Genomic DNA, 16,822 nt, shown 5'->3' with positions numbered 1-16,822 from the left:
TGGAATTCGCAAAACGGAACTATGATACATATGGCCCTATGTGTGGTGGAAGTGGTTGGGTATTTATAAAAATGTGAGTGGTGGGATATAGTGAAGATTAAAAAGTACCTGGCTCATAGGTATCAGAGAAAAAACTTTATTCATAACCTCGGGCTGGTACTAGTAAAAGAAGTGCAGGTTGAGGTAGTTAGCTGTCGTGACTATGGACAGGACCTCTGGTGTGCGTCGACATGTTTCGGAGCATGTGCTCCTTCTTCAAGACGGGGGGCACAACTTCCCCACCTTACTCACATTTTTCTAATTGGTGTATAATTAACCAAAAAGTGAAAGACTATTTACAGTGTTTTTAAAGGAAAACTAAGGCTATAGTGTGCCTACAGCGGTGAAGGAAAATGCAGTTGCATGACCTAGAAAGTCAAAAACAAAAAGCCAAAAAAGAATGAATTTGGTTGCCCAGATTGGGCTAGCTCAAACAGGTGCAGTCACCTGGAGCACCAAAGATGCATTGATCCTGTAAAGGAAAGAAGACACACAAAACACACAACATAGATAACACATATTAAGTCAAAGAGGCACTTGGTCATACCTATTGTATAAAGTTTTCTTGCTTCATGAGCATCAAAAGAACGTTGGGGGTGTTGTTGCTAAATTCGCAACCTGGATGGACAGAGATTAGATTTCAGTATTTAGTACTCACTGTTTAGGTAGGAGATGGTGTTTTGTGTACCAAATACTTACAGGCTCCGGATGGAATTTCCTCCTTGTTACCCCCTACGCTGCTCCGCTGGTAATGGCTTAAGGGAGCTCACCCTCTCGTATTTATGCTCGAGGTACTTGATTGTTTAGCCGGTCATTGGTTAATTGTTGGATGCGTTTTACGCCCTTATAAGGGTAATCCGTTGGTTGACCAGTTAAATGATATCTCTTATATGGTGTGTCCGGTTCGTAATAGTAATCAGCCATCGGCTGAAGGAGAGAGCTGAAAGAGCGCATGCGCGAAGTTGTTTAGATGAGCGCATGCGTATGAGGAGTGTTTGTCAATGCGTGCGTTTTTTTAGAAAGCGCATGCGCGAACGAGAAGCGTCTGTGCCAGATGTCGGTGCTCTCTAGTGCGCATGCGTGGTGACGCTCCGCATTTTGCAGCGCGAGTAGCCTGCAATTGAATTGTCAACATGCTCGATGTAAAAGTGGTTACGTTAAAACATCGAGGGTGAATACATTTCAGGATCCCTCGGGTGTGGAAAGGCTCAGGAGGTCAGAAAAGCCTTATATTACAGCATAGGTGTGATATCAATTTAATTACTGTGTCGGTAGGAGCTTGGTCATTAATTATGTGAGCATGTACCAAAGGGGGTCAACATGGGACCTTAGGGGAACACGTAAATAATGAGCCCATAGGAAAGGTATGGTACAGATTCTGATTTAGTGTGAGTTTGACAGCTGACTCCAGGGGACATCATCATTGAGACCATGGATATGAGTACCCAAGCGGAATACCCATCGTTGTTCTTTGTTCTTGTTCGTTGTTTTTTTGGAAAAAGATCTGATTCGGATGGTATGTGTTCGATTCTTCACCCCGACAGTATTGGATACATAAATACATAGGCCACCCTTGTTTCTCTCCTGGTCCATAATACTTGCTGGAGTGTGGAAGGTTCGGTACCTTTTAATGTGTTTTTCCTTCAGCATACATGTCTCTTGTAAGCATAATATAGAGTCACAAACCCGAACATTCTAGTGCCTCGTGGTGTTTGCATGTGCACCCCCAGCCTGGGTTGTGTACTGATTAACAGCTTGTGGCTGGTACAAATACCCTAAAGGTAAGACATTGATACCAGGATGTACTAAGTGTGGGTCACTAAAGTTCAATACGACACAGTCGCCCTGTAGGGTTTTACGGTCTCTCCCTACCCAAGGGACCCGTCCGACCATTTTAAGTTTAGTAAAGAGAGTTTCTGCTAGACCAGTTTTTCGGCCCTACCAAAACAGAGTTTAATTAGGCAAGGCCGCCCAGGCTTCAGACACTAATGTACGTGGACCTGGGACATTACCCACAATTACTGTACAGGGAGTTACTGCAGGGGGTAGTTGGAGAAAGGTATTACACATGGTCGCCGTGGATTCGGTGGCCATGCCGGATACCCGCCAACCTTGTAGCCTTTCAAGCCCTTTTCCCTTGAGTATCCTTGAGCCTCGTACTATGCTGGCAACCTAGTAGAAGATGGTGCAGCTAGAGATGCACCATGGGGAACCCGATGAACCTTAGGGTCTAAAGCCCAGATTTCTTGTGGGGCAGTTTGGAAGAGTGGGTTATCCTCGTGTGATTGTAAACTACTGTGGAGCAGGGAATGATGTTAGATTTTGTGTTAATGTTGCTATTCATAACCCTTTTAACGCCATTCAAAACACCTTCACTAGCCCCCACTCGGTGGGCCCGATTCACAGAACAAACTTAAGACAAAATACTAAACTTACTACTTTTGGTATTCACAGAAGTTAGGATTTTGTCTTAAGTTTGTCTTAAGACACACCTAAAGCAGACCTAAGACAGACTTAAGACAGACTTAAGACAGACTTAAGACAACCTTAAGACAGACTTAAGACAGATTTAAGACAGACTTAAGACAGACTTAAGACAGACTTAAGACAACCTTAAGACAGACTTAAGACAGACTTAAGACAGACTTAAGACAGACTTAAGACAACCTTAAGACAGGCTTAAAACAGACTTAGATGGACTCAAGACAACCTTAAGACAGACTTAAAACAGACTTAAGACAAACTTAAGAAAGAATCCTAACTTAAGTCTGTCTTAAGTTTGTCTTAAGTCTGTCTTAAGTCTTTCTTAAGTGTGTCTTAAGACAAATTTAAGACGAAATCCTAACTTCTATGAATACCAAAAGTAGTAAGTTTAGGATTTTGTCTTAAGTTAGTTCTGTGAATCGGGCCCTATCTGTTAATTTAGTCAACGCGTCGACATCATAATGATGCAAGCCATCTATTTTCCTAATCATTTTACAGAGTTCGGCCGAGTGGCCCACTATTAGCCTGTTAGTTGAAGATACTGCAGAGGACACAGACCTCCTGTCTTCATCCGTCTTAGCCTGTTTGCTTGTGTTGGTTAAAACTTTCTTACTTTACTTGGTGGAAAAGATGAATTTTGGGTTTCCTCCAGAGGCTCGGGTTTCTGGAAGGTTTAGATGGAGGCTTTGGATCCTTCTATGAATACCAAAAGTAGTAAGTTTAGGATTTTGTCTTAAGTTAGTTCTGTGAATCGGGCCCTATCTGTTAATTTAGTCAACGCGTCGACATCATAATGATGCAAGCCATCTATTTTCCTAATCATTTTACAGAGTTCGGCCGAGTGGCCCACTATTAGCCTGTTAGTTGAAGATACTGCAGAGGACACAGACCTCCTGTCTTCATCCGTCTTAGCCTGTTTGCTTGTGTTGGTTAAAACTTTCTTACTTTACTTGGTGGAAAAGATGAATTTTGGGTTTCCTCCAGAGGCTCGGGTTTCTGGAAGGTTTAGATGGAGGCTTTGGATCCCATTCCCGATCCCTAACATACATATGCCCTGAGGACTCATGCACACGCCCATTTTGGGGACCTGGGGCTCCTCAACTGAGTTCATTTGTTCCTCGATTGCCCCCATAGCCCCTTGTCAGGTCACTCATCAGGGATTGTTGCCCACCTGTGATAAGCGAGGGAGGAGCCCCCGCCGTCCTTTTGCCCATCTTAATCCTTCCTGCTTAATTTGATAAGATAAATATAATATGAAATCATATTAATGGCAATTAGTCCTTACAGTACTTTTCACGGGGTGGCCCAGCCCGGCCTACTGCGGTCTCTGATGGGCTGAGATTGCCCCTCTTGGCCGGGTCTTGGCCCGTCTTGGCCCGTCTTGGCCTGGTCTTGGCCCGGTCTTGGCCTGGTCTTGGCCAGTCTTGGCCCGGTCTTGGCCAGTCTTGGCCCGTCTTGGCCTGGTCTTGGTCCATCTTGGCCTGGTCTTGGCCCGGTCTTGACCTCGTCTTGACCAGTCTTGGCCCCATCTTGGCCCGTCTTGGCCCGTCTTGACCCGGTCTTGGCCCGGTGCGTGCCCTGCATTGCGGGACCGGCTCTGTGAAGTTCTGGCGTCCTCCAGGGAGTGAAGGAAAGTGCAAGTGCCCAGCAGGAGGCAGGGTCTGTTCCAAAGTGCGATGTGCAAGAGTGTTGCAAAATGGAATTTTTAAAGTTTGTGCGGTATGTGAAGGGAAAGAAACTGACAAACTTCCACGGATTGCTGAATTTGATGTGCATACATCAATTTTGCTACGTCTGCTCAGAAAATCTTTGTCATGATTGATTGACAGAGCAGTGGCATAACATTATTTACAGAACATTCTTATAATTGAGTTGTGAAGAGGGAGGCAGAAGAGGCAACCTTGGTGACAAGAACATGCGGCAAAGGGCCAAAATGTCAAGAATGAAAACAGTGAGACAGATATAAACATATTTGCTAATGGACCAACAGCAGGACCTTTGTTTGTCTACTTAATAAAAAAGATATATATAAAAAAATGAATGAAAACAGTAATTCCCTTTTTTAAGTTTCACAAAAATGTGAGTGGGAGGTAGGAAAGAGGCACATCAGCTCAATAGGGAAAAGTGTCATTGCTGTGGGGCATAGGGTCACTTGAAGCGTAATATCCCAAATATTCCCCCACCTGTAAAGATTTCAGTCCAGCAGATTTTTCGGAGTTGCTCTAGAAGCCTCTCTGAGGTAATAGAGCTGGCTGTGGATTGCTTGGATAGGAGGACAGGTTCCAAACCCCAAACCCCAACCAACAGCAAGGAATCCCAGGAGCCTGTGTATGTAAAGGGCATCAGATTGGCTCACTTGCAACAACCCCACTCCCTGTCCAGCTGTGTATTTTTTAGAACCAGTAGGCCAGTCAAAGAATTTCCTCACAATCCCTTGGCAAATAATCATTGCAACTGATGAGGCTATCAGCAATGTCTAGCTGAAGATGAATGGTGAGTCCAGGCCAGCTACTCTTGCCCTAAAATAAGGTCTAGGTTTGGAATGCCTGCTGGGCAAGGGTCTTAAAAGTGGAGGTGGTGGTAACCATAGCACAAGATGCCACAAGAAACTACTTGGCGTGTGCTCCCACCAAGTAATGTGGAAGTGCCTTGGTGGGTCTAGGTATGACAGGAGCCTTGTCAGGTGCCTTCATATATGGTGAAGGAAGAGAAATGCTAGCAGTAGATCCTACCAGAATGCAAGCCATTGCTGTAAGTTGAAAGTCCCGGCAAAGTAGAAGTTATGAAAACTCAGCCAGAATGTATCAGCTCAAACCCAATAGTGGAAAGACTGTGGATTCATAATGGTTACAAATATGGAATACCTCCAGTGAGAAAGCATTCCCTGAACCTATAGCACAGAAGAGGCAGTTGTTCTATGGTCACCGCAGAAGCCAGACTCAATAATGAGACATACTTTACCCTGACTAAAGAGAGGCTGGCCGATTGATATAAAGAACCACTGGAAGGTGTCAGACTACTTGTCCTTACCACCAAACCACTAATGAGGGATATAAGCTCTAGAAGCCTCTCATCTGGACATCTGTGCACCATCTCAAAACAAGTGCATTACTTTCAAACAAAATTCTGGAGGGTTGCTATTGTCCTATCCCGGTTGGGGACAAAATGTGTACTCTTAGAATATGCTTGGCTGGTGTGACCTGTGAAGAGTAGAGAAGCTGACTTCCTCCTTGAAAAAAGGAGCTGAATTCCTCTTAAGAAATAGAGGGTGTCCTAATAATGGGATGACCTGCACAGCGCCCAGCAGGATGGAGAATATGGAGGATGCAAGGCTGGACGGGCCCTCTTGGACATCAGTGTTTCCCCTCGAGGATGGAAGGATGGGGGGCAGTTTTGTTAGTGGGGGCCGGTTTTAAAAGCTCAGCAAGTTTCTTGTGTATTCAGCAGTTTTCAGGCAACAATAAAAGTGTCTAGATTACTCTAGTGATTAAAGTACCTGCTGGAGAAAGATGGGTGTTTTGTCTAGTGCCAGTTTTGACTCATCGCAGGTAGCGCAGAGGGTTACTATGCCTGCTGTAAAGATCAAGTTCCATGCATTTTCACAGAACAATATTTTCTGTGCAAAGCTCATTTGGCTACTGTCACGGAGATTATTTTGTGACTGTGAAGGTCATAGGATCCAATAGTAATCTAGCACTATGAGCAATGCGGTGCCATCAACGAGCTGCATGCAAGCTGCATGGTATAGGTTAGAAAGTTATGTTTTTCCCAGTCTTTCTTTCTCGTGATGATGCTAAAAAAGTTTTTTTGGGTAGAAATAAATTCTTATTAGTAAAGTCAACCCTAACCACTGTGTTATGTTTTGAATGTTGGATTTGTGCTTCTCCAGACCAAGCACTCTTAAAACCTCCCTACAAGTATCAGTAGCATTTGAATCCTACATTTTATAGTCCCCTTTGCCTTATGTAACGTTTTGTATAATGTGATTACACATGTATGATACATTGTCTCTGTATGTGTGTGTGTGTGAAGTGCTCCATCACCCTACACTGGTATGAGAGGTGCTATAAAACAAAATATATGTAAGAGAGAGGCTGTGCAGAGATGAGAGACGCTGGTGGTCATATCCTGGTGCACAGTAAGCTCATAGTTTACTATGCATCGTTTACTATGCGCTGGTGGTCATATCCTGGTGCACAGTAAGCTCATCGTTTACTATGCATCATTTACTATGCATCGTTTACTATGCGCTGGTGGTCATATCCTGGTGCACAGTAAGCTCATTGTTTACTATGCATCGTTTACTATGTGCTGGTGGTCATATCCTGGTGCACAGTAAGCTCATCGTTTGCTATGCACCGTTTACTATGCGCTGGTGGTCATATCCTGGTGCTCAGTAAGCTCATCGTTTACTATGCACCGTTTACTATGCGCTGGTGGTTATATCCTGTTGCACACTAAGCTCATCATTTACTATGCTTTAAAGCTAAAACAATTGAACATATAAAGTGAAAAATGTGTTGTACAATGCACTTTTTTTCCCCAAAATGTTTTTGGGTGGGGAACCCTCCCCTTCAACGCCCCCCTTTGTAGTGGTCAGGCTCTCTCACTGCACAGCCTCTGCACCGTTGGGGGGCTGGTCTTGCAAAATTTGCCAGAGATGCTTTGGATTCCCAGCCCGCCCCTGGAAGGATGCGTCATTGCATAGAGCCCAACCCAGAGCCATCCATCTCCAAATCCAAGGACGCAAAGACGAAGTCTAGATGGCGGAACTTATAAAGATGATACCACTTTTCTTTGTGCTGGGTCTCCATCCTAAAGACCTGTTCTCATGGGGACTGGTGGTGTACCTTACAACTAGAAGATTTCAGTTGGGACCGGGAGTGTGATAACACCATCCATAATCAATGGAGGACTTCACAGTGAGTATCGATCCACTATCACATCCCTCCGTTGCTACAAACTAAAAAACTGTTACAGCCTTAATAGGTTTTGAAGAGTGTTCCCACTCAAAGTTGAGTAGCTGAAGCTTCAACCAGCAGATGAGTCCCCCCGGGTCAGAGCCATTTGGACAGAGTCGGAAATATCATAAGATTGTTGCAATAATGTAACGTTGCATCCCTCGTAGCAAGTCCCAAAGTTCTCTGGTTCAACTCAAGCGTAGCCCATTGGGACACCAATGTCACAGCAACCAAGTGCAGGACACTATATGAGCGCTCTATGTTGTTCCTCAACACAAGAAGGAGTTGGGGCCTTCCAGGGTTCCCCGTGTATTGTGTTTAATTTACTCTTTAACACACCTGTAAACAAAAGTCTTTTCCATCTTGAGTTGTTTGAGTGTTATTTACTTTATCTTGCTATATAAATACTTCTCCAAGAATAAGTCTTGATGGCCTGGCTTCGCTACCCCAGTAGAGAGTGAAAAGGCCTCTCAGCCTACATTATATGAGGTCAATGGGGTTGGCTCCAAAGTTATTCTGTGGAGTCCACGGGCCACAGTGTCGTGGTCAGAGGTTCTGGGGAAAATGTTAACACATTCATCTATAAAGATGCTGGGGCAGCTTGCATTGCAGGTGAGACTGGCAGGCCCTTTGGTGCAGCATGTCCCCAGTGGAGGAGATGTACCGATGGACTTGGTTATCCCCTGTCTGGAAAGTGTATGTTTGTCCAGGAATGCACAATGGGCGACCTGTATATTGGAGATTTGAGAAGTGAGTGGCTGCCTTGTGGAGGCGGCTAACTGGGGCAGTCTTGCCAGGAGGGATGTGGTTCTGTAAGGACAGGTCCTCATATCTCTTTGACGTTGGATTGGACATCATCACTTTTGTGACGTGTTTTATTCCTCAAAAGTAGTGGAAAAACTCCTGAGATGTATCTTCCTTTTTCCTTTAGAGCATTATGCACAAGGGGTGGCAAACGGATTCATGTGTCCAAATTGCTTCAACGACAGGTCCTCTAATGGATGCACATCCACGGGGAACATTCCCTGTGCAGGCAACGAGTACCGGTGTGTCAACTTTACAAGATCAGGTGGCCACCAACCAGGTAACCCTCACGAATGATTCATCATCGTTATCAATTATTTAATATGGTTACTTATTAACAGGTTCCAGTAAAAAGCTGTGCATCATGTTGTATAATTGTACAGCACACTGATACACTCTGTCTTAGAGTACTAGAGAAGAATGCTGAGATAAAATAAGCATTTATTTATGAAATAAAATAAAATATGTGTTTATTTAAATGCAGCCGCAATTAACATTTTGAAAAACAGTGTTGTACATTACAAAAAGAATACACTTAGTACAGGTGGAGTGGAAACAAGTGGAGTGGAACAAAAAATAAAAAGGTCATAGATATGTGAGTGCCATAGAACCCGAAACATGTTAACAGGTCAGTGGAACGGGCAAATGACTGCTTGCTTGAGGTACATGGGCACAACTGACATAGCTTTACTCTTAGGAAAAACTGCATGCAGAGCTCAAATGAGATAAAAGGTTGGGGGATCTCTGCATGGGGCGTGACTTTTGCAGGTATTGCCGTGACTTTCCTGTGTGTGTGTGTGTGCCACCCAACCAGTATTTTGGTTTTTCTCTGAGCTTTCTGTTATTTTATCCCATACTAGCAGCCCGTCCCAACGTTGTCCGGGGTAGAAAATGTATGTGTAATGGTTGTAATGTTAAAGTTTAATTTATTTTAACCCCTTAAGTGCTGTGCACGTTCACCGGCCGACGGCACCACTACCTCCGTAGTGCTGCCATCGGCCGTTGAACGTTTAAACTGCACCTGCGCAATGGAACGTCCAGCACTGGAGCTGGACGTTCCATAGCAGCTATGAGGTTAAGATTTCACGGTATACAACATTTTGGTTTCATTGGAATGTGGTTGTACACTGCGCTTATTTTTGTGTGCGCGTGTTTTATATGTTATCCTTGCAAGTTGAGTTTTCCGCTTTACCATTGTAAATTTTAACTTGCAGTACAGTATGAAAATTCTGTTTGAGCGTTTATATTGAAATTGTGTGTCCCAAAGTTTTGAAACGGAAGTGCTATTTATGCAGCTTCACGTCGGGATGGCACTTCATGTACTATTTTCTTATGAAAGTGTTTGTGGGGTTGTGCATGTAGTGTTGGTAAGTGTGAAGATGATAGGTTGCTTTGTAAGTTGTTTGTATTTGTATTTCTTTTGTTGTGTGTGCTTCCTAAGTTGTAATAAATGTGCAGCGTGAATGTGCGTTTGTTGGGGCCTGTTTGAATATTTTGATTGAATTTGCGTTTGATAAAGGTGTTTCCAGTGCCTGTGCATTGTCATTTTATTCATGTTCTTCGTTGTGCTTGTTGTCCGTCTATGTAGTTGTTTGTTTGTGTGTGCGTGATCGGTTATTTAGTGGTTTGAGTGCCTGCGCGTTGTCCGGTTATTTACTACTTTTCTTGTGTGTGCTTGATGCTTTGCGTTATCTTTACTTCCTTCGTTGTCTTTGCATGCCGATTTGGAATGTTTTACCGGTGCAAATGTGCGCATGTGAAGATTTGTCCTGCCTAAATGTGTGTTTGCGAGTGCTTGTTTGAGTGTTAGCGATGTCTCCTTTTTTTCTCCGTAGTCTGCCTGGTTTTGTGTAGCCATGTGACGTAGCCGTTTAGAGTGTTTTGGTAAGTGCCCAAAGCAAGTTAAAGCGTAATGTCAATGCGGCTTGTCAATGTCCCCGGAAGCCGCCTGTTTACTTCCTTCCCTCTGACAATGTTGACTCATCCAATCATGACAAAGGTATGTTGGCGCGGCCTTGCTGTTGGTAGCTGCGCCCCTTTGTATGCAAATTAATATTGTGGGTTTGCACGGCCACGATACGGCCATTTACTCCACTGGCATTTACTTTAGCATACGGCCATATTTTTAAAGTTGCACATGAAGCTGAGGCGCTTATGTTTGTAGTACGCGCCCATTTCCACAGCCATATATGATTGACGGCCACGATACGCCGACATCCATAATGAACGCCTTGCTGTGGTCAAGCGACGCCACGCCCCACAACCACGCCCACGACACGTCCACTGGAGTAAAGGTGGCTAACTTTGAGGTTGATGAGACGACCTACAAATGTGCTTACACAGGAAGCGCAGCGGACGAGCGCGGCGGGAGCGCCGTTTGCGCGCCGAAGGCGCGCCTAAGGCAAGCCCGTCTGCGCCCGTCCTCGCCAAGTCCTCGCCTCTCGCCAGAACCCCTGCCCAAAAATCATACGTATATGACAGCAAGATACTGAGGTCGCTCAACCCTGGCCCTAGATGTAACAATACAGAGGGATGCATGGGCCGTACCGCCCTCCACTGCAAAAACTGTAATCTGGTCATACCTGACCCACGTCCTATCAGCCACAAAGAGAACAAAAGAAAGGAAACGTCACTTACCATCATGCAGCTGAACGCCAGATCCCTGATCAAACACCATGCGGAGGTAAGAACGCTCTTAATGGATGAGAACCCAGATATAATGTTTCTGTGTGAAACCTGGCTTAAAGACGACCTAACTAGCATCCCCAATCTAGCTATACCGGACGGGTTCTCTATGACTTGCATCAATAGAGACTCAAGAGGAGGTGGCATTGCAGCCATCCATAGATCCTCTTTTACTTGCTCCTTCCAAAAGATAAGTATTGCGGACAGCGAATGCGCTCGCTTCAAAATCTCCACAAGTCCCCATTGCACTCTTTCTGGCCTTTTTATTTACAGACCCCCAGGGCCCTCTACGAAATTCACTGAAGAGCTTATTGAGACAGCACACGCCATGATCACTGGCTCGGCCAACTTCACGATCTTAGGAGACCTCAATCTCCACTTAGACGATTCTTCAGATGCCAAAATCAGCAACTTCGTTGCAGACCTAGCTGCTTTGCAGCTAATCCAGCTCGTCCGAACCCCCACACATGTCGCGGGCCACTTGCTTGACCCGGTATTTACTAACATACCAGAGGCCAAAGCTGACGACCCCAAACCCATGGCCTGGACGGACCACTCGTTAATAACCCTCTCAATCCCGAACAACTCCCCCCCCGTAAAAAAATCACCCACCGCACGCCTAAAACGACCTTGGCACAAACTCCAACAATGTGACCTAGCGGTCAGCCTAGGGGAACCTAACCTGGAGGATATAAACGACATTGAAACAGCATATGCGTCCTTCCAGGAATGGATCACCAAGGGACTGGACGCCATTATACCAGCCAAGTGGACAAAAGGGCGAAACACCCCTTCCAACCCCTGGTACGACGAGAACCTTAAAACGATGAGGAAAAATTGTAAAAAAGCGGAACGGCAATGGAGGAAGGAATACAAGCAGGAGGACAAAAGCGCATACTTGGACATTCTCAGAACATACCACAAGGCAATCCGGGTAGCCCGCGCTACCTTCTATGCTAATGAGATAAAAGCTAGCCCCAACCCCACGAAAACTATCTTCCAAATTGTGCAAAAAATTGCAAAATGGTGACAAACCAGCTTCTCACATCACCTCCACGCAGCAATGCGAAGACCTAGCCACCTTCTTCACGGAAAAAGTGAAGAAAATTTACAACGCCTTCACCCAGGATAGTCCAGACGACATCAGCCCCCCCAACGCCACCTCTGGAGACTCTAGGCTCACTTGCCTACCCGCTATCTCAGGTGAAGAACTCACCAAACTTTGTAGAAAGGTGAAATCTGGTGCCCCCACAGATCCGATGAGACCAATTCACTTCCTGGGAGCCTTGGAATTCTTCCTCCCATCCCTGACCTCACTCCTTAACCTCTCTTTTACCACAGCCACGGTACCCACCTGCTGGAAACAGGCCTGGGTAACACCGATAATAACACCGATAATAAAAAAACCTTCCCTAGACCCTTCTAAACCGGAGAACTACCGCCCCGTTTCACTGCTCCCATGGGTAGCGAAACTAGCGGAAGCCCACAAAATTCTCAGTGAGCACATGGCAAAAAACAACATCCTGGACCCCTCCCAACATGGGTTCAGGCCGGGCCATAGCACGGAATCCGCGCTCCTCACCTCCACGGAAAACCTACGGGAAATCATGGACACCGGTAAAAGTGCCGCGCTGATACTGCTCGATCTCAGCGCGGCCTTTGATACGGTCTCCCATGCCATCCTACTAAAACGCCTTGAAAACATCGGGATCGTAGACTCGGCGCTTCAATGGTTCCGATCATTTTTAACCAACAGATCTTTCAGGGTATCTGCCCCTCCGTTCATCTCCCAACCCCAAGACATAGGACAAGGAGTCCCACAGGGCTCTGCCCTCAGTCCTCCTTGTTTAACCTATATATGCAACCCTCGGCGGAGGTTGCCAAGACATGGGGCCTCACAATAGTATCGTACGCCGACGACACTCAGTTGGTTATCAGCCTCAATGAGGCCCCCTCCCCCGAGGCCACGAGATTCCGGGATGGACTGACTGCCGTCGCGAAATGGATGACAGCAAACTGCCTCCAGCTCAACGGTGGCAAAACCGAGGTGCTGATAATGGGGAAAAACTGTGACAACTGGAATAACCTCTGGTGGCCCCAATCACTGGGCCCAGCACCCCCCCCGAAAACTATAGCAAAAAATCTAGGAGTTTGGCTGGACTCTACTCTTAGCTTCCAGTCGCACACCAAAAAAGTTGCCGCAACTTGTATTGGTTTACTGAGAAGTCTGAACCCCATCTTAGGCTACTTTGACTCCAAAACGCGACAACTGATCGTACAATCTACCATCTTGTCCAGGTTGGACTACGCGAGTGTCCTGCTGTTAGGAGCAAACAAATCTGAAATAAAGAGATTCCAACGGATCCAGAATTCGGCTGCAAGGGCTATAGTAGGTCTCCCTAGAAGGTGCTCGGCGAGAGCGACCATTCACAGACTACATTGGCTACCCATCGAAGCCCGCATCCAATTCAAGGCCCTCATATTCGCCTTTAAAATCCTGAAGAACGAAGGTCCAGAGCTCCTCCGTTCGCTGTTGACCCCCTATAATCCCAAACGGAATCTCCGGTCCAAGGGGCAACATCTAGCCATGGTACCACACACAAAGCTCTGCCGCATCGGAGGGCGTTCCTTCAAACTACTGGGGGCCAAGTTATGGAACTCCCTTCCCCTCCACATCCGATGCATTGACAATATGCTAGCTTTCCGCAGAGCGACCAAAACCCATCTCTTTCCCTCCTTGTAGGTCTCGTTTCTTGTCTCAGCTGGTTGTGTTATGGTTCTAGCGCCGGGACGCCCCGTTGCTGGGGCAGCTGTTTGCGCTTTACAAAACAGATAACATAACATAACATAACTTGCCACGCCCCCACGCCCATGCCCATGACACGCCCACTGGAATTTAACACGCCCACGACAATGCCCACAAGGGACTACTTTACACCCTATGTTCTTTGACCTTTGTAATGTATATGGTGGCCAGATGTATAGCCTTTGTCCATCTGCTGAAAGTACCCTTTCCAATGGTGTATTGAGTGTTGTGATTGGTGCTGTAGTTCTTGAGTTTACCCTCCTCAAAGGTTTCCACTTCTCTCTTTATAATATTAGTATTAGTATAGATAATAACCCAACAACAAAGGAACACCTAAACTAGACAAGACTATTGGCTTTGTTAAGGATTGTTTGTGTGGAGAAGGGACAGGGATTGGTTGAGCATGTATTCCGAACCTCCCATTTTCAGGAATTGTGAGAAACTCACACTGTTTTAGTGTCAAGTCCAGAGCTCGCAGCCGCGGCTGTCATAAACACCTGAACACGGCTTAGGAAATAGCTAACACTAATGGAGTGCAAGATTCAGGACAAGGTGTGAAATATAAACCAGAACTGAATCACTGACATGGACTCCCTAAAACTTTATTACATTTTTTGTTCAGAAATCCCATGGAAGTCAAGGGCATGAATATAGGGACCCGTTTCAAAGTCTGTTCTAAAATACTATCCGGTCTGAGAGCTGGAGGGACCCAGCACATTTAAAGCCTGGCTGCATGAACAGTTAAGCACATGACATTTGAACTGTCCAATGGCCAGTGGAAGAGTGTTCCAGTGCTTTGACCTAGAGGTGCAGGGGTGGAGTCTATGTGCGGTTAAGAAGCAATGATCAGCTAATTTTAAGTTGCAGGAAGAGATATATCTGGCATCAGAAAGAACATTTTGGGATTACTATAAAAGGCTTTGAGGACTATTGCAAGTAGTTTGTGGAGGGGGGGCACTCTTCTTAATGAAGAGCCAGTCAGCTCGGCAATAGTGTGAAGGTAGAGGTGCCCGATTCTCAAAGATGTTGATGTGATCACACTTGTTGCACTCCTTAATTCCAGGAGAATGCCAGGGGTGATCCTGCTTCACTTGTGAAATTCATGAGTAAGCTAAAGGTACTACAATAGTAAGTCCCACATAATTATACATCAATCTTTCTGAATCCAGCCTTGGGTGTTCAGGGCGGAGGGCATAGCGTTCTAGCGATGAGTAAGTGGTATGGAAGGGTCACAAATCTACTAATGCAGTTTTCCAAATTCCTGATACCAAATTAGTTAATTGCAACCTTGACTATGCAAAAAGGGACCTCTGTGCAGAAGCGAATCTCTCTAGTAAGAGAATGCATTTTACATAGATTGCGGATTTTGTGCATGGCTTTGGTAGTGATTTCTTTTTTTAATGACATTTATAGAGTGCCCTGTTACCCATGGATGTCCTGGTGATAACATTGTGCTGGTGGTAGATGCTGTTGTATCATAAGGAAACTATATATACCTAGGAGTAAAGGTAATAGTAGAAGAGGACTACCGCTGTAGTGTGTGGGGGCATCTCTGCATTTCTGGAAGGGACCTTCAGTCCCAGAGATCCCTGCGCTGTCAGATGCCAACGATCAGAGAGGGGCTTGGCTGCCTGATCATCAGCGCTACAAAGTGTTGCACCTGAGCCTGTGGCACAGGACACGCATGGGTTGTGACCAGGCAGACCCCATGCCAAGGGTGAGCCATCCAAGCCAGACTGAGAGCAGAGGAGGTTGGGCTCTGCCCTCTTCTTGGTTTTTTAAACTTGGCCCCACTACCGGCCTGAGCCCGCTGGACCATCTGGAAATCATTCAGGTGCTGTGAATACTTCCCTGTGTGTTGTGTGTCCCCTTCTTTGTTTACTTGCCCTAGTGGCCTTGGCAAAGGAACCTTAGGGCATATTATCAAGAAACGGTATTAAAAGTATCACCGGTTTAGCAGCAGAAAACTGCCGCTAAAGCAGCAATAATGGGCTTGATAATCTGCCCTTGTGAATTCCCATAGAAGCCCATGTTCTGGTGTGAACCTAAACTTCTATGTGAATTCACAAGGGCGTATGATCAAGCCCATTATCGCCGCTTTAGCATTTGAAGTTTCCATGACTATGTAGACACGGGCTACTGGGGGTTGGACATACCTGCTAAACTTTTTGTCCCTGCACCGGTTTGGGGTGAGACTACTTCCCCCAGACTTTTCCAGTGCAAGGTGGGACCCAGGAGTGGGGGGGGGGGGAGTCTCATATTGAAAGTAGAGGCAAGGCCTGTTTTCTTTCATTTGTAGCTTGCTGACCCTCCTGTTGTTGTCATGTAGTGCCCTGGCTGAGCTATCTCTAGGTGGGCTTAGCACTTTTTCACTCCCACCCCACATTTTCTTGAGGTCCTTGCATAGCGGAGAAAGAACAGAGTCCTTACCTCTAGAGTCTTTTTTTTATTCGTGTTGTCAACGTTGTTTCAAAGAAAATAGAACTGACCGAAAGGTGTCTCTCTTTGGATTTTGGAGTTGCCTCTGGTTGTCGTCTAGCTTCCCCGGCAGGTCCATCCAAAGGTTCCATCATTCCACCTGGATTAATGGTGGATATGGCTACAGACCAGATTGCTGCCCTGCCCACTACATATTTCTGCAATCCGTACGTCACGCAAATCAGTGACAGTGAACCTAGCTCCAAAAGGAAGCATAAAACTAAGCATGGGGGATGGGCTAAATTACAATGCAGTTTCAGTCGCAGTAGTGGACACAATGAGTCTGTAGACCCCCGCGCCCATTGCTGCTCTCTGGACAGGCTTCAATTAGACCTACAGCTGAGGATGGTGTACTACCACCTATCGACTGGGATGGCATTTTGGACAGATGTTCGTCTTCTGTGCATGCATGTATTTCTCCCTTTTTCAATAAGATTTGGTACCATGAACATACTGTTAGCCTGCTGATTTCCTCTTTAATTGTTGCCTAAGGTTGTCAGTTTTTGACGTAGCCTCAGTTGGCTAGCTTTGTTGGTAATATAACTCCTTCAGCTGTCCCCTCAAG

The 16,822-nt window shown here is 45.8% G+C and overlaps 1 protein-coding gene across 1 annotated transcript in view; it reads left to right on the top strand.

Annotated features, from left to right (window-relative positions):
• LOC147689529 (uncharacterized) overlaps positions 1 to 16,822 on the top strand; it is a 145,965-nt gene that overhangs the window by 32,618 nt on the left and 96,525 nt on the right. Inside the window, exon 4 of the mRNA XM_086937864.1 lies at positions 8,416 to 8,568. Within this exon, the coding sequence (XP_086793990.1) occupies positions 8,416 to 8,568 (153 nt within the window). The remainder of the gene's footprint in view (positions 1 to 8,415; positions 8,569 to 16,822) is intronic.

This window comes from Lissotriton vulgaris, chromosome 9, assembly GCF_964263255.1.
Source record: "Lissotriton vulgaris chromosome 9, aLisVul1.2, whole genome shotgun sequence".
Classification (NCBI taxonomy): domain Eukaryota; kingdom Metazoa; phylum Chordata; class Amphibia; order Caudata; family Salamandridae; genus Lissotriton; species Lissotriton vulgaris.
This window is presented reverse-complemented; position numbering and strand designations above follow the sequence as displayed.